The following is a 19,930-nucleotide window of genomic DNA, read 5'->3' as shown; positions in this document are numbered from 1 at the left end:
TCATATCATTGGTTGTAATCAAAATATTATCCACTTATAAAACCAAACACATGATTTTACTCTCAATAACCTTGTAGTATAAACATTGGAGCATAAATTTTTTAACAAAATTGAATAAAGAGATAATATTATGAAATTTCAAATACCATTTACGGGATGCTTGTATTAATTCATCTAAGGATTTCTTAAGCTTGTAAACCAAATGACCACCATCACAGGAGGTAAAGCCTTCTGGTTATTTCATATAATCCTCTTCCTTTAAGTCTCCATTAAGGAATACGATTTTCACATGCATTTGATGTAAATCTAAATCAAAATGAACAACTAATGTCGTAATTTGGGGCGGACATGGGTCAAGTCAGGGACGAGTTTTTCCAAAACTTGAACCCAACCCCAAACCCTTACTCTGAAACCTAAACCTGAAAAAAACCTGAACACGATTGGGAAACCAACTGGTCCCTGTGCATATGATCATTTATATAATTGAATAGGATAGATGATAATTTATAGCTATCGTATTATATGGAAAATATGAAGAATTGCAAAGATAAATTTGAACTATCCCATGAACCTTATCTTAGAGAATCCTTATGATAAAATTTATGTGGAACAATATTAATATTAAAATATTAAAATTTAAAAAAGACATAACAAAAAAGTCAAATCCATTACATATACATAACCATCATTCAATTCATTCCTTTACTTTCTATTGTTACCTAGGATTTTCTTTAATTTTTAGAGACTGTCATGTAAGTTCTAAATTTCCTTTGAGATATATGCCTAATAGAGTTGAATTGGATATTAGTATGTTACCATTTCCGATTGTAGATTTCAGCGGTTCGCCTCCCCTGTCTCCTTCCCCGAGTGTCTTTTTGTGCAGTTTCTGTTAAATTTGTTGACTACACATTTGTTCATGGAAATATTTCGTATTATCGTGTTTGAATTATACGGCAAATAGATTGATGGTTGATTGGTTGTAACCGGTGAAAAGTTAACGTTTGAAAGTTACGGGCTACAGCTTTAACATCTTTATTGTTTTACAAAAAAAAGGATTAATAAGTTGCAGTAATGTCCAATTTCCGCTTCTTACGGACGTCAAAATTCTAGATTTGGGGCATTTGCTCCGACACTACTTTCTGTAAGCCTTCCTATACACGAAACGTTTTTAATTTGAGAAGTTCTGTTCGATTTCCTCGAAGCTTCCGGTGAATTTTTTTTTCTTGTAGGAGAAGGAAATTCATCTGCTGCTGCATTCTGTGAAGCGGCTTGTCTTTCTTTTCTTAACCGAGAACTGGGTTTTGTAAATAAATTTTGATTCACGGAGGGCCTCCCTCTCTCGAGCTCCAGGAGTCGTCTAGTAGAGTAATGCTGTTTTTGTTTAACTTGCATATTCTTTGTGCAGTCGTTCATTTATGAGTTTGGTTTTATTTCAGGCCCTCTTTTCGACGTTAGGATTAAGAGCGTTTGACTTGATTCCGGGTTAGAGACGCAATTTGTGTTATTCGTTGAGCTATTTTTTGTGCGTTTATAGTACGGTACCCTTTGTCACTCAGATTTTAAGTTTTTTTGGCCTGGTTGAGTTGCGTATCTTTTGATTTGGTGATTGGCCTAGAAAGTCCGAATTTCGGGGACTGGAAACGTATCTTTGTGGTGTTTTGTTTTCTCGATTAAATGCTGTTGTGCTTGTCGTGAAGTTTATGGTCAAAGCTCAAAAGTTTTTATTTGCATCCTGTCGAAGATTTTTTCTGTTTGAGGGATAGTTATCCCTGAATTCTGTAGTTCGATTTCAGTTTTGCTGAAAATGGGGCTAAATCAGTCCAAAGAGGAGCTACTTTATCACCAGGTGAGCTACGGGAACATAGAAGGGATCCGATCACTCTATAGCGAAGGTGCTGGACTAGAGGTATTTACTCGCTTTCCGGATGATAGCATGTTCTAAAAGTTTCTATTCGATTAGACTGTCAATTCCTTAAGTGTTAGTAGCATGTATTATCTGCAGTAGTTCCGGTGAGAAGCTTAATTAAGTCAGTTTGTTATTTATGTAAAAAATATTGTTCTGGACGATATTTGACGTTTTATAATCTATGTAGTGGATTGATAAGGAAGGAAAGACTCCTCTTATTGTAGCATGCATGAAACCTGATTACATGCATGTGGCGAAGACTCTAATTGAACTTGGTGCAAACATAAACGCTTACCGGCCAGGTACGAAACCTACTACTGAAGTTAAAATTTGCATGTTTCATTAAATTTTCCCTTATTTTGTTTGTTTAGAACCGTGCATCTAATGTGCATATCTGCTGCCTTGTTTAGTTCACATGGAATTTTGGTAACTAAAGTCGATTAAACTACTGTTCCTTTTTTCATTTTTGGGTTCAGTGTCTTTGATGTACATGCGGATCAAGTGGAAATGGAATGATCTGGGTGGAAAAAACTACAAATGAAATCGTGTTTGTGTGGATTGAGCATTTTGCTTAATGGCCGAAGGGGGGGAAGAAACAGGGGTGGGTGGGTAGAGTGTTCTTAGCATGAGGTGTTGTGTTTAATGCTCTGATTTTTCATTTCTCAATAAACCTCGCTTCACCAAATTCTCCCTCTCCGTCTCTAATATAAACACATCTTTACAATATTTTTTCTTACATAAAAAACTGGATGTGGGACTTTATTCTCAGATCTCATAATTCTCATTGCTGTCATTAGTCCCTGACCAACTATGTCATGGTCAATTATTTGGACCCAATTTCTACATTTTAATTTATCATTTTCTTGATCCTTCGTTAGGCTGGCTTCTTCAGACGTTTCTCACCACCTGGTTTATTTTGTCTTTGTCTTTTCAACTACTTGGTGGCCCATCAAGTGAAACTGACTAAGCCTACTCTCTTGTGCTGTACCATTTAAATGTCTAACATGTGTAAACTTGAGGAGGAGAAGATTCTTACTTGAAATCCCACAACAATCAGATCAATTGCTCTGATACCATGTAAAATTTGAGAAACAAGGAGAGATAGAAGAATAAAGGGAAAGGAGAAAGACGAGAAGAAGCTAGAAAAGGCTACGTTAAGAGAGCAGTAGCCGTCAGGTCTTAGGTCAACCTTAATTACTCTTATAAACTCATTTAAGTGAAAAAGATTACAAAAAAAAACATATATGCCTCTCGACACTTACTGATATCTCCCTAATTACAACTCAGAATGACCTGAAATTTTAACCATATAAATCTAACATAAAGACAAGCTAACAACTATCCTATGAGGGACATACCAGCATGGGGAAAGACTAAAATACTGCTTTTTTACATATATTTCAATACTTGACTATCTCTCAGATTTTTTGGTCCACTTTATTGGCATATGTGGGTCATGTAGTATTGCAGGGATGAGCGGCATCCTTCTTGATACCCTTCCTGAAAATTTGTGCCTGGGCAGTCTAAAGAAACTTGTTGACCTTGGTTCTCAACTTGTACCAAACTCTTGTCTCATGAATTTTGTCAGCTTGGGGTACCTTCAAAATTTGGATCCCTTGAATTCTAGGCCCGTCTATATTTTTGGCTTTCTGTTTATATGTTCTCTAAATTTATATATTATTATTCTTTTGAATTTGTCTCTAAATTTATTGGTGAACATTATGTCTTCCACAAAGACACGTACCAAGGGTATGTCTGTGTATATGAGCAGTTGGATCATTCATGATATGTTCCAACATGGGCCTAAGCTTGGTGCAGCTTAAATCCAGAGAAATTGCCTGTACTAATTGTGTTGGAATAGTTATAGTTTCTGATCTGAATTATTTGGAATGCTATCCTCTTAATGTTTCTCAATTAGTTGTCAAATGGTAGAAAACTGATTTCCTAAAAAACATTGAAAGAACAAAACTTCATTCATTATTTATCCCTCTAGTATGAAACAAAAAAGTGATCTCCTATGTGTCTTTTTTTATTTTTCTTACACTCAACAAGGATCTGGAGTCATATTTTAGTGCCTCACAAGGTTTTGTGCTTGCTGTCAAATTGATGCAAGCCTTCTCAAAATCCTTGCGAGTTTGATTGACAGTTAAATATTTATCATTGGAGTTGGTTGTGGATTGATGGTCTAATTAACTTTGAAGTTTGATGCGATGCAACTCTATCAGTCCTAGATATTTTTGTGGATCTGTTTTGTGATGTACTCAGACATTTTCTTGGTTAGTCAACAATGCGTTTGGATTTTTTTTTTTTTTTTAATATAAACGAAGCATTGGAGGTGTACTATTAATAAGTTACTGTCTCTGATAGATGTTATTGTGTGCTGCAGGTTCTCATGCTGGCACACCATTACACCATGCTGCCAAAAGAGGCCTTGAGCAGACTGTGAAATTACTTCTTTCTCATGGAGGTATAACTCATTGCAGACATAGTGGCTGAAGTGTGTTTTTCTGGTGTCGGTTTCACATTGTCTTTGTTAGACTTCCAAATATGTTAAAATACGGGGAGATCTGAATAAGCAAAAAGGACATTAAAATTTTTCTCATTCTAAATTTTTTAGATAAAATGTTGCTGGTTCTTATTTTTCTTTTTCTCTGTTTTCTGTGATTACTTGTTATGCTTTTTTTGTTTTTTTTTGAAAAGGGATTACTTGTTATGCTTATTACATTGTTATTAGTTATTACAAGAAATGGCTTGCTAATAAGTAACTATACAAAAAATTGTATTGCTGACTCAATCAATTGCTGGCAAAACTAAGTGACAAGCTGCTGATAGGAAAGAAGTTCTTATATGCAATATGAAAATCTTTTATGCTTTTTGGAGTTGAGGTCCTGCATATAAATGGATGTCTCATCACATGAACAACTATACTCATAGAGAAAACTTGTTGGTGGATGTTTATACTCTTATATCTTTTTCTGGAAGTTTTTGTATTATGAACACCTTTTATGCTTGGTGGAGTTAAAGGTCCCCCATATACATGCATGTCTGAATGCATGTGCACATTACACTCATTGTGAGGCTGTATACTATATTGTTTTTCTTTCTGAAAGTTCCCCAGATCACTGGAAACTCAGTAGAGCTTTCAAATTTCTAGAATGCCCTGAGACTGCTTGTTCTGAAAAGGCTCTATAACGACTTTGGTAAAGAGTGTTCTCTTACATGATTTATTGGGGGACAAATGGGGATTTCATCCTTTTTGTTCACAATGTTGTTCAGTAACAAACTGTTAATGTTAAATATTTCAGCAAATGCCACTGTCATGAATGATGATTGTCAAAATCCTCTTGATTTGGCTAGAGCAAAGGGGCATGTGAATGTTGTTCGTGCCATTGAGGTATGTGAATGATCTGAAACTCTTCCAAGGATAATTATAAATTCCACTATTGCTGCTTTATTGTGTTGGACGGGTTACGCTGTATTCAAAGATACTTATTCTTCTTTTATTCTTGATATCTCAGGTTCACATATGTCATTTCTCTGGTTGGCTCCGGGAGCTTAATTTGCCAGGTTTTCTAGGAGCATTGGTCCCTCAGTGGGTTTCCAAAAGAATGTGGGTAATCTACGTGCACTTTTTTCTCTTCTTCACTGTTTAATGTGTTCAATAGCTTCATCAGACAAAGTTATGCTTATTTGGAGCTATTTGGAAACACAAGTTATGTGAAGACTATTTTTTCATTGGTGGACCTAATAAATATTTGGATACTTGCAGTTGGGCTGTGGTCATTCCTTGTGGATCTCGTAATCCTCGGATGCCAAACAAATTTGAGCTAGTTATATATTCAGGACTAGAGGTATTACCATGATCTAATGTCTTACATCTTTCTACATAATAGCCATTGTACGGTTTTACCAAGAGCTATTTTAGACAGTTATTGCCATAACCAATTTTATTGCCTAAAATGGTGCTTGAATGTGCTAGCTAGAGAAGGATTTATGGCCTTGTTTTAAATTAGTGTCTAGAAGTCTGTTTTGGAACATTCATTATGGTATTTAAGTGAATGCTTTCACTTTTTGTAGATAAGAAACTACCAAATGGATCTTTGCGTATTTAATGTGATACTAAATATGTCTGCTTAATCAGATAGTCAATTAGTAAAAGTCCCACATTGGCCATGAGTCGGAAGATCCTTGTCTTATTTGATGGGGGCTAGGCTACCTGAGATTGACTAGTCAGTTTAGAATTGAACCAGCCCAACTTATCATAGTAGTGGAGCAGGTTTCGGGACCTTCACCAAGTTTATCCATGTCTTAAGAATCATAATGGGGGCCTGAATATTCCATTGTAGATGTGAAGTAATCTACAATGTAGTACAAGAGCCAGCTTAATTTGTCATGTTCCAAGGCAAGTGCAAGTCCAATTTTGTTTCTGTTCTATATCCCAACCTTAATATTCCATGTCTCAGGGCTGAACCTGAATTTTGTTTGTTTGGTTGAACCTGGACATGACAGGGGGTGTAATGGGGTAAATATCCCTTTTTAGCTGAAGATTTGGAAGACCCCATGCTTATTATCTGCAGAGAGGTTTCTCAACATTAGCTAGTTATTTTGGGTGGGAAAAAGCCCAATTTATCATAGACCTTAGAATGAAATAATTGTTGTGCAGGTGGTTGCCAAATATTGCGAATTCTTCTCTTGTTTTCTCATGTCTCTTGAATTACTTAGAGATATGATATTTATTTGTACCTTGTTCTTCTATCTTGTATTTGAATTCCAGAGGATCTCATATTTCTTTTTCTGACTTCATTTGTTAAAAGAGTCGATCTGAAATGACTTTTAAGATGTGGCTTTTACACAATAAGTTGTCTTCCTCCTATTTCTTTTGTTCTACCTTAGTATTGGGTCTAGTATGTATGAGATCTTCAAGGGGGTGAGGAGAAACTTCATCTTTGTTAGCCTGTCAATTTGATATAGTTTCACAAGATCTTTGGTTTATGTTTTTGAGTGATGTCACGTTTGATTCTGAAGAAGCCATATCGATGACAAAGTATTCATTAAGATTTTTGAATTTAAAGATGATGAGTTTCTAGAAAATAAATTTATATTGGATGTCAATGATGGTGAATCTAGTAAATCTACTAAGGCTACTTCTATATAAGTAGGAGATGATACTAATAAACTTCTGGAACCCAAAAAAGTCAAGAGTAAGAAAAGAGAAAACTTGAGGTTCAGATTTTATCTCCATTTAATCTATAGTTTTCTAGTAGAAGGAGATAGAGAAACTGAGAAACAATACTACATAAAATACCTATAGTGTTGAACATTGATGATGTTGCTAAGACTTATAGTGAGACAATCACATCTAGAGATTTAGCTTTTCTGAAAAAAGCCATTAACTATAAAATGGATTCTCTGTTATGGTTTTTTTTTTTTTCTTCTCAAAAAAAAAAAAAAAAACTATAAAATGGATTCTATAATGTCAAACAGTACTTGGGTATTAGTGGATTTGCCTCAAGGTTCTATACCTATCGGTTGAAAGTGGCTATTTTAGGAAAAAATATAATCCCGATGGGACCTAGCCAACTTATAATGCTAGGTTATGGTCAAAAGTTTTAAGCAAAAAAATCTGTTGAAGAACAAGTATGGAAGAGTCTTATATGGCTCTCACGAGCCAAATTTGATATGATGGAGAGGAGTATCATAGAAGGAGGTCTCACAGAAGAGTATCGGTTAAAGGTGTTTTAGTTATATTAGTCTTCTATTTATGTTTAGTTGGGCAATTGTTTTATGACTTATCCTTTAGTGTTTGACTTAAGATGTGAGTTGGACATAGGGGTAGTTTAATTGTAATCTGATTCTACTTATTTCCTCTATTATAAATAAAGGTTCATTGTACTCAAATTAAAAACAAGTCATTGAAGTATTTCTCTTTTCCAAAAATTTAACATGGCATTAGGGCGGGTCTTGTGAGTTAACTCAATCAATCCATAGAGATAATGCGATCCTTTTCTGATTTATCATCTGCAGTAATTTAGATTCGTATTCTACCTTTTTCTTTCTTCCCTATCCTAATACCCGTTGTTTCCTTGGCATTTGTACCTCCGTACTGAAATTCTCATATTGCAAATTATGTATTGACGGAAAGATCTTTTAGTCTTTCCAATGCAAAAAGAATTTTGGAAATTGGAGTTTTCTACAAAGAGTGTTGAATTTATGGAAAAGAGATAAACTTCATTGACTTGATGTAATCAGAGTACACGAACCCCTATTTATAATAGAGGAAAGTAGTAGACTCCAATTACAATTAAACTACCTTTGTCCCAATTACACCCAAATTCTAACACTTAAAGATAAGTCTTAGCATAATTAAATAACTCAACATAAATAAAATAAAAATATAACTAAAACACCTTTACACTGAGACTCTCCTGTGAGACCGCCTTTTGTGAGACTCTTGTAAAACTCCACCATATTAATTCTAGCTTTGTCAGACTGCTTACTGTGAGAGTATGTAAGAGGCTTTCATATCTTCTCTTCAACACTCCCCCTCAAGCTGGAGTTTATAACTTTAGCTTGCAATGAAAAGGATTCTCGGTCTTCAATTTTCTTTGTTGCAAAAATTTCTTCTTAGATGCAAAAACTACATCTTTTGTGCTCCCCCTTTCTTGAATATTTTTGTCACATTAAAATTACCACAACATATGGAATAAAATACCTCTTTCTTGTACTTCTTCTTCTTCTACTTCTCCCCCTCAAGCTGGGGGGTAATGGCAATGATCCCAGCTTGAACCAAATAACATATATGTAGTAATAAGCTCCTCCATCACGGTGTTCCAACACCAGACACCGACTCTCAAAGGTAGAAATGGGTGATAAAACATAAGTCGAAACCAAACTCAAAGGATTTTGAACAAAGTGGGTAATGCCTGTCATTCACAATATGAAGATAAAAGACCCACGTATATATATATATATATATATATATATATATATAGATATATATAAAGGTAAACCAATCGAAGCAACACACAAGAGGTTGGCCCAAAGGGGCATGTTGGCCCAAAGGGGCATGTGAGAGTCAAATAAAGGATGGTAGGAGGAAGGTTGCCAAATAACTGATGGGTAATGGGTAATGGGTAAAGAGGAAGATAAGATGCTGAGGCCACCATGTGCTTTATTTTTCTAAGAAATTCAAATTCCGCATCAAACGAACCTATTTCGACAACAATCAGCAAATAATGAACCCAAGGCAAGCAACCGAGGAGTTCTTTTTCAAAAATAATGTCTCAATCAAAGAGACACAATAGCAGCAACAGAAATGGGCCAATGCCCAAATAACATGTACCAAATTTGCAATAGTATAGCAGTAGATAACCGGTAAATAATGAAAGTCCTTAAGAGTAATAAGGACACATGAAATAATTCGCAGCGAGTTCATCAGGAAGTAAGGAAGTTGTACCAAATAATATGTTGGAACCGAGTAATAATCTAAGCTAATAATCCAGTTGGAGATAGAGAACCAAGTCGAACCTAGTCAAATAGTAGACTAATATAATTGAGTCGCAGAAGAAATATGTATAGAACTCGGGACCTAAACCCGTATAACTGAGGCAGAAAATAAGTGGGCTGAGTCAGGTTGACCTGGACCTGAGTTGGCTCACTGAGTTGACCCGATACTGTCTGGTCCGAGTTGGGCTCAACGCTCAATTAAAACCAGTTTCCTAACTTAGGGAAACTTGTTTTTTTTTTAAATGATGCGGATTTTTATTAAGACAAAAGCTCAAAAGAGCAAATTACAAAGGAGGGAATCCTTCCCATACAATGACAGATTGCTGGGAAGTTCTGAATTTAGCCAATTTATCAGCCAAAGAGTTGGCTGATCTAGGAATGAGATTCCACTGACAATGCAAATAAGATACAATGTCAGCAATACTATCAGTGATGGGCCAGTGGCGCCAAGGGGGGAGGCTGTCTTTGGAACACCAACTAATAACCGTCTTCGAGTCGCCTTCAATGATTAACTTGCCATGGAGATGATCTCTGAAGATTTGGAGGTCGAACAATAGAGCACTAACCAGCAGTATTAGAATCGGCAATGCCCACCGGACCAACATAAGAAAGAATGGGGTCTCCATAGTGATCTTTGAATATACCACCTGCTCCTGTTAGACCAGGACATCTAATAGGACTACCATCAAAATTCAGCTTTATGCAGTCACAAGGGGGAGGATCCCAGATAGCCATTCTAGGAGCTCTGCTAGGGCTAGACATGTGAGGGATCAAATTCCAATTTTTCCGAAGGGAAACCCTTGAAAGAGTGGCAAAATCCTTCTTTGTATGAAGCCAACTCGAGATGAGGCCGACGACATGAGAAGCCGTGTTGTCTGGGGTACTAGCTTTGGAGTTGAATCTTCGGTTGTTCCGCTCGTTCCAACTTAGGGAAACTTTAATTCAGCAAAAGTGCGTCTTATTCCTCACGGCACTAAACAACAGAGTCGTCCCGCGGCGCTGGCTTCCGAATAGCTGGCGATGAACCAGCGAGCTAGAAACGGAAGACAAGTCAGAAATGGAACTTGGCAGGCTGGACCAGTGTCTTCGTCCTCCCAAAGCGGCTCCTGGTGATTGCCGAGCAGAGCAGGATGAGCTGTAGGGATAGCTCTGTGATTTCTGAAAAAAATAGCAGCAACGATAGAAATAAGATCTTATCCAACAGGTCTAGTAGAGTAATCAACTCAGCAGTAATTAACTCGAGTGGGTTGACCTTTCCGAATGAAAAATCAATCTAGCAGAGAGTTTCCGAAATGGCTGCGACTACAGGAAATTCAAAATCTTTAATGGACTGCAACGAAGCTGGTGTTAACGGGCGATGGAGACGAGCCAGAAAGTTTCCCGTAATAAGAAACAACACCGACAATCAAGTAGGAAACTAGAGATGCACAATGGAGGAGTTTCCGAAAAAAACCAACTCCCGGGAAATCAACAACGTGATGAAGCCTGAATAATAGAGATTAATCCAGCTATGGAGACGTCCAAAAACGGCAATAGATATTTTCACACGGCGGGAAATAATTCCATCCATCAACCGAGAAATCAGTAGCGTCGGCAAATTTTTGTTTGCATATTTATTCTTGGCAGAGGCAATAACGCAGCAATGACAGCAAGGAGATCATTCTGTAACTGGCCAGATCGGCAGGAATGAAGCAACAGTGCAAAGGTTGGTTTCTGAAACAGACAGTAGGATAATAGCTAGACATCAGAAGATTCTCTATAGTGCGTCAGACCGATTCGATCCAGCAAAAGTTTCCATCTAGAGATAAATCCGTTAGCAATGCATTTTGGGAATATTTGACAAAGTCGGAGGGAAGCAATGTCAGGGAAGACGAGCAGTGCCTCCCCTCTTGCTCAGTGCCTCCGTTCTTCGCTTAGTATAGAGGTGAAAACGTAAAGCAAACAATGGGTATAGGGATTGAAAAGAGAAAAAAAGAAGAAGATAGATACGAACTTGAACTGCTAGAGATAATAGATCAGAAAAGGATCATATTATCTCTGTGGGTTGACCGAGTCAACTCGCAAAACTGCTTTGATACCATGTTGAATTTATGGAAAAGAGATAAACTTCATTGACTTGATGTAATTAGAGTATATGAACCCCTATTTATAATAGAGGAAAGTAGTAGAGTCCAATCACAACTAAACTACCCTTGTCCCAATTACACCCAAACTCTAACACTTAAAGATAAGTCCTAGCATAATTAAATAACTCAACATAAATAGAAAACTAACATAACTAAAACATCTTTAAACTGAGGCTCTCCTGTGAGACCACCTTTTGTGAGACACATGTAAGACTCCACCTTATTAATTCTAGCTCTGTGAGACTGCTTATTATTAGAGTCATGTAAGAGACTTTCATATCTTCTCTTCAACAAAGAGAAATTGATATTTGAAGCAACAAAGGTCAGACAACAAGAGAGGTTCAAGTAGCAGTAAAAACTTCAATTTTCGAGGCGTTTTGTGCCATCAAGAATGAGACTTTATATGGAGAATTATACGTCAAAAGAAATATCTATAAATCTAGTTTCTAACCTATCAAACCAATTCTCAATTTGAGTTTTCTAGATGGAGATATAAATATCGGAAGAGTCAATGGTCATACTAGCCAAAGAAGAAAGGGTATGTAGTTCAGTTAGATTGTAGAACCTGAAATCTACCAGATTCTTTCTATCAAAAGAAGCATATTTCATGAAGAAATGTTATACTTGAATGAAAGATACCTAAGTCTACATTCAAAAGGAGCTATTTTCATGTCAATCTGATCTATACGTAAGGAGATATTCCCAGTGGATTCGGTAAGGGTCATGCTACAAAATGAAGCAAATCAAGCGGTCCTACTAGATTCAAGTACAAAGCTTTTACGTCAAATTTGATATCAAATTAAAGATTTTTGAATCTAGTTTTCTAAGCAACAAACTATTTGTAATTCTAAACTACATTTTATGAGATATTGATATCAAAACTACCAAAGGTCAATTTTACCAAAAATATCCCATTTTCCTATTTTCTCTCCTATTATCTCTCCATGCATTGACTTGAATTGAGTTTCCTTTTCTCCTAGAGTCGTAGTTTTTAGGCAATTTATCTTCTAGTCAAAGAGCTTTGGTCAAACTTAATCACTGCGTGATGTGCTCGTTCAAGGTGTGCAATATCTTGATGATGTTTTCAATTTTTTTGCGTTTTTGGTACTTGGTTGTGTATCTTTTGTAGTGTGATCTCCAAAAAATATTCTCACCTCCCAGAAATTTCTTTGATGTCACACACTATCCAACTTGTTTGTTATGTTTACAATTCTACCATTAATAGTCTCCACTATTTTTTCTATAAAAAAAGGTCACATTGTAGATTCTTTTGGAAGTATGAGAGTTGCATTGTCGCCTCCTTCCAGTTAAAGTTGTTTTCCTCTAGTACTTATTCAATTTATCATCTTGTGTTTTCATCACTTCAGGGCAATGCCTAAACCCACTACCTAAAAAATATAGGAGTGTACCCAACATCTAGCTCGAATCAAGTTCTTTATTCTTCACCCAAGAAGTGATTTGTGTTTAAACTACTCTTTAAAAGTGAATAGTCTCTTAGTTGTGCCCTAAAATGGGGACATTTTTTTGCCTTTGAAATTGAGCGGAGTATGTTTCAAACTATGACTACTTTGACTGGTGTATGGAGTTTTGTCATATGGCTAGGAGTGATTTTCTTCTCCCATACTGTGTTTTGTCCAAGCTAGGTCTTTGTCCTTTTTATCCCCAACTTGAGGGTGAGAAAGAGAAGAAGTTTAAGAAAAAAAATATTTTATTCCACATGGTAATTTTTGTAATACCAAAATATTCAAGAAAGGAGGAGAACGAAAGATGAAGATTTTACATCTATGAAGAATTTTTTCAGCAAAAAAAGATTGAAGACCGACAATCCTTTTTCTTTCAAGCTGAAGTTATAAACTCCAGCTTGATGGGTAGTGTTAAAGAGTAGGTATGGAAGACTTACATGATTTTTACAGCAAGAAGTCTCATAGAGCTAGAATTAATATGGTGGAGAGGAGTCTCATGGAAGGAGGTCTTACAAAATAGTCTCAGTTAACGGTGTTTTAGTTATATTAGTCTTTTTTTATGTTTAGTTGTTCGATTTTTCTAGGACTTATCTTTTAGTGGTTAACTTGGTTCTAACTGGGACAAGGGTAGTTATGTGCAGTAACCTTATATTAGTTTGAATCGTGATATATTATTACATACATATGTAACCTAGTCTCACCTGAACCTGCAATATAGTATCACTTTTAAGTATAAACAGATTTGCAGTAATAAGGGACTTTGAGGCACAAAAATTGGTTTCTACTTTAGCTTTAAAAGTTTTAAACATGACAAAGGTGTGATCTTTTGCTTCCATTAGGTAAAAATACATAATAATTTGTACATGCAATGCTTTTAGTACATCAGGTAATAACACCATTCAACTCTAACATTTCTAAAATTCTCTCTACTGTAGCATAGGGATTTTCTTGTTATTTTGGATTGCATGAAATGTGTAACAAATAGTTACTTATTGGTGAACGATTCCAATTCAAATCTTCTATTTATGGGTTTTTAGCGAGGAGATGAAATAGTATTTACAGGTTATTAGTGAGGGTATTGAATTGTATTCATAAGTTATTATGCTTTCAAAGAATGTATTAATAGGTAATTACCGAGGAGACAAAATAGCTGCTGAATGTTGAAGGCTGCAGGGCCCATTGATATATGTACCCCTGAAGCAAGATTGGCTTTTGAAGATAAATCCCTTATGGTTTTCTACATATTATTTTTGAGTAAAATCTAGGTGGGAATAGATACATTTTTCGATATTATGTTCCTGAATTGAATCCAAAATGCAAACTGTTAGTTGTGTATGTGGCTACCAATGGGAAAGAGACATTGATCTTTCCTATAAAATTTACCCACATTTGTTTGTTCATAAAGTGATTGTGATGATTAACAGATGGCTCAACCGCGTACAGTTATTCAACTTTGGAAGTCCAAAATTGAAGAACCAAATTTTAACCATTCAGACCCTGCATTAGTCATTGTTGACAAGTCCACGAGTAAGTTAGTTCAACAATCTGTTCTTGTTCTTAATTGCTGTTTTTCTGAGAGAAAGCGGTTCATCATCCTAGGCTCTCCAAAGCATTGGCTGGCTTTCTGATGTATGGATTTTCAAAAGTTTTCCATGTGTTTTGTCTTTTCTTAATAAAGACCTTATTCTGGCATTATGTGGCATCTATATGTACATCTCCAACATGATCTACATTTACTCTTCTATCATTGGTGAACTGTTAGTTGTTTTGCCTTAAAAGGTTAATTAACTTTATCTTGGTGCAAACCACAAAACTCGACCTAGGAAATGTTCTGTGCTAAAAGAGTACTAGTTTGTTCAACAATCGTAATTCTATGAAACATGCAATTACATGTGACTATCATCTGTTACTTACTTTTCTATTACTTCTATATATGGTTTATCTGCATCACTTGTAGAAACGAAGTTCAAGTTTTTGTCGGCAAATGAGGGTGACAAGCAGCAACTGCATTGGTTTTATAGTGCCTGTATTGGAATGGTTCAGGTAATAAAGATTAATGTTTGAATTCTTTTAGTTATGGTGTTTGTATTTAGCAATGAACATTTTAACTTGATTTTTCCAGCAATTTTCTGATGCAATATTTGATCTTACCTGTTTTAATGGTATCTCTCTCTCTGCAGCCGAATGTACCTACTCCAGTCCCTGCGAGGGCACCAGTTTCTTTTGAGGATTCAGACCTAACAATGGCCATGAATGCTTCTTTGCAGCAAGCTAGACAGGAGAGACCTCTAGGCTCCGAAGTAAGTGGCACAAATGGTTGGGGTAGCTCCACTGCCGATGTGGATCACCATGGTTGGACCCCAGAGGCTCCTTCACCTCCATCAAAATTGAGTAGTTCCAGTGGTTGGATGGATGAGCCGGCAAGCGGTAGCAATGCATATAATGGATGGGATGTCCCAGAAGTACAACCAAATGACAGTTTGGCTCAGTCTGCTCAGGGTGGCCAGCCAACGGCCGTACCAACTCCTCATGTTCCACCTCCGGTGGAAGCCACTCCTTCTGCTCCACCTGTTCCAGACAATATCCAATTTGACGGCCCTGTTCACTATCCTACTATAGATTCAAGCCCCATTGATTTAGCCATGCCACCGGAAGAAACAAAGCAAGTCGGAGGTGAAGAAGACACTGATGACTCATCCGCCTGGTGTGTGATTTGTTTGGATGCCCCAAAAGAAGGGGCCTGTGTTCCATGTGGCCATGTTGTTGGCTGCATGTCTTGTCTGAACGATATCAAAGCCAAAGGTTGGGGATGTCCTGTTTGTCGTACCAAGATCAGTCAAGTTATAAAACTCTACACGGTATAATTCCACCTCAACACTAGGGGAGTGTATGTATTGTCGATTTGCAGGGAGTTTGAAGCCTGCTCAACTGGTTCGCCTCGTGCCAAAGAGTTTGCAGCCATTCCTAGTTTACTTGGAAACCATTAAAGAAGAAAATGTATAGCTGTTGATATTTGAATTCTCACAACGAAAGGTAAACAAAATCGAATCGTTTTATCTTCAATGTAAATAGTATATGGTGTGAAGTTGGAGGTTTTTGTTCTCAACTAATAGACTTAAGATTTTTGTACTCATTAATCTATGTGAGACTATTTTTTAACATTCCTTTTGTGGTTCTACGTATGGATAATTTGGGTGAAAGTTAACATCTAAATATTTCTTCTGATACTATGTGAAATTGGGTCCAAAGTCAATCCCACCAAAACGAGAAACACCTCATTGACGAGACTGAAGTATACGAAACCCCTATTTGCCAACATGGGGGACCCTCATTCCTGAGATGATAAGAAAATGATGCTGACTTTTCCCATTTCCACCAGATCCCAATCAGAACTGGTAAGTTGAATTTGTTTTTCTTTTCTCCTTTGCTTCTGCTTCTGGGCAAGATATTCTAATCTAATAGAAAAGCATAAAAAAGTCAAATTCAGCCTATTTATATTGAAAATTATTGAGCAACTTAATCTTAAAATGGCTCAACAACCCATTTCATCTGTATCTCTCCAACCAACACCAGAAGCAAACCCTAATCCATGACGACCGAGAATGGATTTTTGGTGTGCCAACCTGGTTGAAGACGATGATAGGGAGCAAGTGGAACCGTTTCTCCAACCATTGTTGATTTGGACAGGATCTGCATGTGTCATGATTTGTTTCATCTGTATAGGATTATTGTATTACGCGCAGGGAATAGACAAAGGGAGGGATATGGGCGTAGAGTGCCGACACTGGAGATTTTGTCTGTGCAGGGTAAACAGAGCTGTGAGAAATGGTTCCTTCAGGCGAGAGATTGGATGGAAGAGACACAAGGGTCAATGTTGGGTCACATATTCTGTCGCTGGACAGAATATTCTTGTAAAGTTTTTTTCTGTACATTCATGTCCGTATTTACGTTTTTATATGTAATTTTTTGTTCTTTCCTTCTCTTACAGCTGTTTAATCCAGAAATTCCAGAATGATACAGTTCACTCATCGTATTTACATCTATTTGCTTTTGAATGATGAAGACGTTTTCAACGGTTTACGGTTTGTTTTGCTTCGCCCCATTGCCTGCATCTTCAATTCCTTCTGCTCCTGCTTCTGTGTTGAATTGGCTTCTTCAACTGGATTAATTATCAGTCGTGGTTTGACTGGTTTTGCTTTAGCTTAGTTTGTTTAAGCTTATCTAGCTAATCGGATAATATAAACCCTATTTTTTAAAGAAACTTGGAGAACTGCTCAATAATCTTATTTTTTTAAAAAAATTAAGATCCGACGCCTTGAGGAATCAAACCATTGTAACAAGAAGGCAAAAAATTATAATTTGGTGAGTTTTTTTTTTTTTTTTTAGTTTTTCATAAGAACTCCTCTATAGGGGTGGCTTCGAATCGAGCCAGCTCGTGAGCGGCTCGATTCGATATACTCGAATCTCGAGCCGAGTTCAAGATCCGGGATCGACTCGTTTAAATTAACGAGCTGAACTCGACCGAATCAAGGTTCGATTTGAAAGCTTGTGAGCCGGCTCATTAATTTAACAAGCGGCTCATATTTGGGGGAGTCGGGACCGGAGCACTGAGCGGAGCGAGGGGGAAAAAAATCTTCCTCCCCTTGTCACCACCGAGCCCCTCCGGCAGCTGCTGTGGCTGCCTCCTTGTCGGCCGCTTTCTGCCTTTCCATCGCCATCGATTCTGTGACCGCCGCTCGATTTTTTCCCCCTCGTTTGCCTTCGCCTTTGTTTCCGTTGACGAAATTTCCCCTCGACGTTGTTCCTCTTCTCAACGGAAAACCAAACCAGCATAATACCTAAGTTAAGGGGGGAGAAATTACTCCCCCCTTCTCCTTGCGCGCACGAAGATGATTTCGCACGTACAAAATCATAAAGTGAAATTTTTTTTTTTTCTTAAACTCTCCTTCCTCATGGCTTTTGAAGAAATTAAAAATACATTTTAGTAGAAATAAGTTTCAAGGGACTATTAGTGTCTCATATTTTTTGTAAATATTTTTCTAATTGAATATTATTATTAAAAAAATCATATAATTTTCTAAGTAAGATTTTCTTGCCAAGATGGGCTAGAAAACCGTATAGAAATTTTTTGAATAAGTATTTGACAGTTATGGTGTAATACTTTTGGCATGAGGTAATTTTCATAGCAATTTTGTGTTTGATATTTTATTTGATTAAAAATTTATCGATAAGTATATTAATATATTAAATTGATTATTAATTTTTATTTATTTCCCTATAAGAGGTAATAAGAGGTCCATTTAACTTTCCTAAGAAAATTTTAAAATATTTCTTTTAATTTTCTAATAAGTCACTAATAGTAATAGGATTTTATTTAAAGGTTTTTTTTAGAAATATGCATCATAGGAAAAATATTTCTAGTTTTTCCTAAAATATAAATTTTCAACTAGGGGCACTAAGGAGGGCATTGTAAATTTATGGCCAGATTCAAAAATTACAAAATAAGCTAGACAATATTTGGCGTAAAAAAATTAATATTGGTGTGTTTAAATCCATTATTGAAATTCAATCTTGAACCTCCCCTATCATTCTTTTTTTAAAATGTATGCAAAGTTTTATATATAATTTATCTGACACATATTATATATATAGTATTAAATGTAGGTTAAGTTCGAACTCAGTTAAAATTATTAGGCTTGAGTTCGATTACAATTTTAGGTTTGAGGCTAGGGTCGGTCGAGCTCGAGTTCAAAATATTTAAATCAAGATCGGCTTGAACAAGGTTCAGACTTAATTGGATTTGATGCCACCCCTATGCCAAATAGAGGTCATTCCTAATTTTATGTATAATATATATATGATTTTATATATAATTTATTTGATATGTATTTTTTAAAAATTTTTAAATGTATATTAGAGCATGAACCTGAGACTTGTGTTTTTTAAAAAGTTTTAAATGAATGTTAGAGCTCGAGCTCTCGGTTAAAATTATTAGGTTCGAGTTTGATAACAATTTTACGCTCGAGTTTGAATTTAAAATATTTAAATCAAATTTAATTCGAATATAAATAAGTTTGGGCTCGGCTCGGCTCGATGCCGCCCCCGAGTCCCCGGTGGACTTGAAATCAACGAGTTCGTCATTTTCTCGTCGGTCAAAACTGCTGACTTTTCAATATCCACGTTATGTGGGAAAACATTTAAGAATGCAAAGTGTGCCCCATGCAAAGAGATTTGATGTCTAATGATTTTGACCCGTTTGGCTTCTTCCGCTTTAACCTTGTGGGCATGGTTTTTGCATTCAATTTAAAAGGCCCTTTGCATTATTGAGCTCAAGACCCGGTAAGAGGTAGCTTTTTCTTCTCTCTTTTCCCCTGTAAATTGAGTCGCTTCACCTTTCCTGCGTCTGTTTAAACTTTTTAATTTTCACCTCTTGAATCGTGAATAACTGGTTCAGATTGGACAAATGGGTCTGTACGATTTTCTCTCTCGTTTTTTTTCCTTATGAAGCTTCATCAATGTCTGAAACAACTACCCGTTTTTAAGGTTTATTTTTATCTTTTATCCACTGGTGTCCAGAACTCCAATGGTGTTTTTATTTGTAAATTGAGCTTGATTTCTGTCACCAATCCAGTCTGAGTGGCGCCAGTTGGAGATTCTATTATGAAAAGATGAGCATAAACGTATTTAAAATTCTAAAAGTGTGTAGAGCTAGAAACATCCAATCGCGCAGTCTATTAAATGCGTGAGATAATTATTTTTCTTAAATCTTAATAAAACTGGGATGCCATTGCCACCCGTCGGCTGTCTCCTAGATGCTTGAACTAATGCTTCTTAATGAAATTAAGATGCCGTCTGCCCAGTACCTGCATTAAGATTCCTACTGATTTTTTGCCCCCCCACCGTAAACAGCACCGCTTGTGAATGAGAAT

General features: G+C 36.4%; 1 protein-coding gene across 6 annotated transcripts; it reads left to right on the top strand.

The window, feature by feature from the left end:
• The first annotated feature begins 1,106 nt into the window (after nucleotides 1–1,106).
• Nucleotides 1,107–16,207, top strand: LOC137951674 (probable E3 ubiquitin-protein ligase XBOS34). Of its 6 annotated transcripts, XM_068798516.1 has the most exons (11): nucleotides 1,118–1,141; nucleotides 1,230–1,482; nucleotides 1,794–1,906; nucleotides 2,094–2,208; nucleotides 4,293–4,373; nucleotides 5,212–5,300; nucleotides 5,425–5,516; nucleotides 5,676–5,757; nucleotides 14,426–14,528; nucleotides 14,959–15,044; nucleotides 15,182–16,207. In XM_068798516.1, exons 2-11 carry the CDS (start codon nucleotides 1,416–1,418, stop codon nucleotides 15,863–15,865), a joined length of 1,512 nt encoding a protein of 503 aa, XP_068654617.1. In that variant the 5' UTR covers nucleotides 1,118–1,141; nucleotides 1,230–1,415; the 3' UTR covers nucleotides 15,866–16,207. The 6 variants fall into 6 exon arrangements, with proteins under 6 accessions (XP_068654651.1, XP_068654617.1, XP_068654608.1 ...); XM_068798550.1 differs by lacking the exon at nucleotides 1,230–1,482 and having other exon boundaries at nucleotides 1,107–1,141; nucleotides 15,182–16,206; XM_068798507.1 differs by lacking the exon at nucleotides 1,118–1,141 and having other exon boundaries at nucleotides 1,151–1,482.
• Nucleotides 16,208–19,930: the final 3,723 nt, after the last annotated feature.

The sequence above is a fragment of the Aristolochia californica genome, unplaced genomic scaffold, assembly GCF_029961685.1.
Source record: "Aristolochia californica isolate CCGP_79_NKW_82.1479 unplaced genomic scaffold, dmAriCali1.0.hap1 SCAF_1, whole genome shotgun sequence".
Taxonomy (NCBI): domain Eukaryota; kingdom Viridiplantae; phylum Streptophyta; class Magnoliopsida; order Piperales; family Aristolochiaceae; genus Aristolochia; species Aristolochia californica.
This window is presented reverse-complemented; position numbering and strand designations above follow the sequence as displayed.

Coding starts and splice junctions, on each gene's coding strand:
- LOC137951674 (XM_068798516.1), top strand. CDS start 1,416: ATGAGTTTGGTTTTATTTCAGGCCCTCTTTTCGACGTTAGGATTAAGA. Junction 2,209..4,292: donor CATAAACGCTTACCGGCCAG/GTACGAAACCTA, acceptor TGTGTGCTGCAG/GTTCTCATGCTGGCACACCA. Junction 14,529..14,958: donor CATTGTTGACAAGTCCACGA/GTAAGTTAGTTC, acceptor CATCACTTGTAG/AAACGAAGTTCAAGTTTTTG.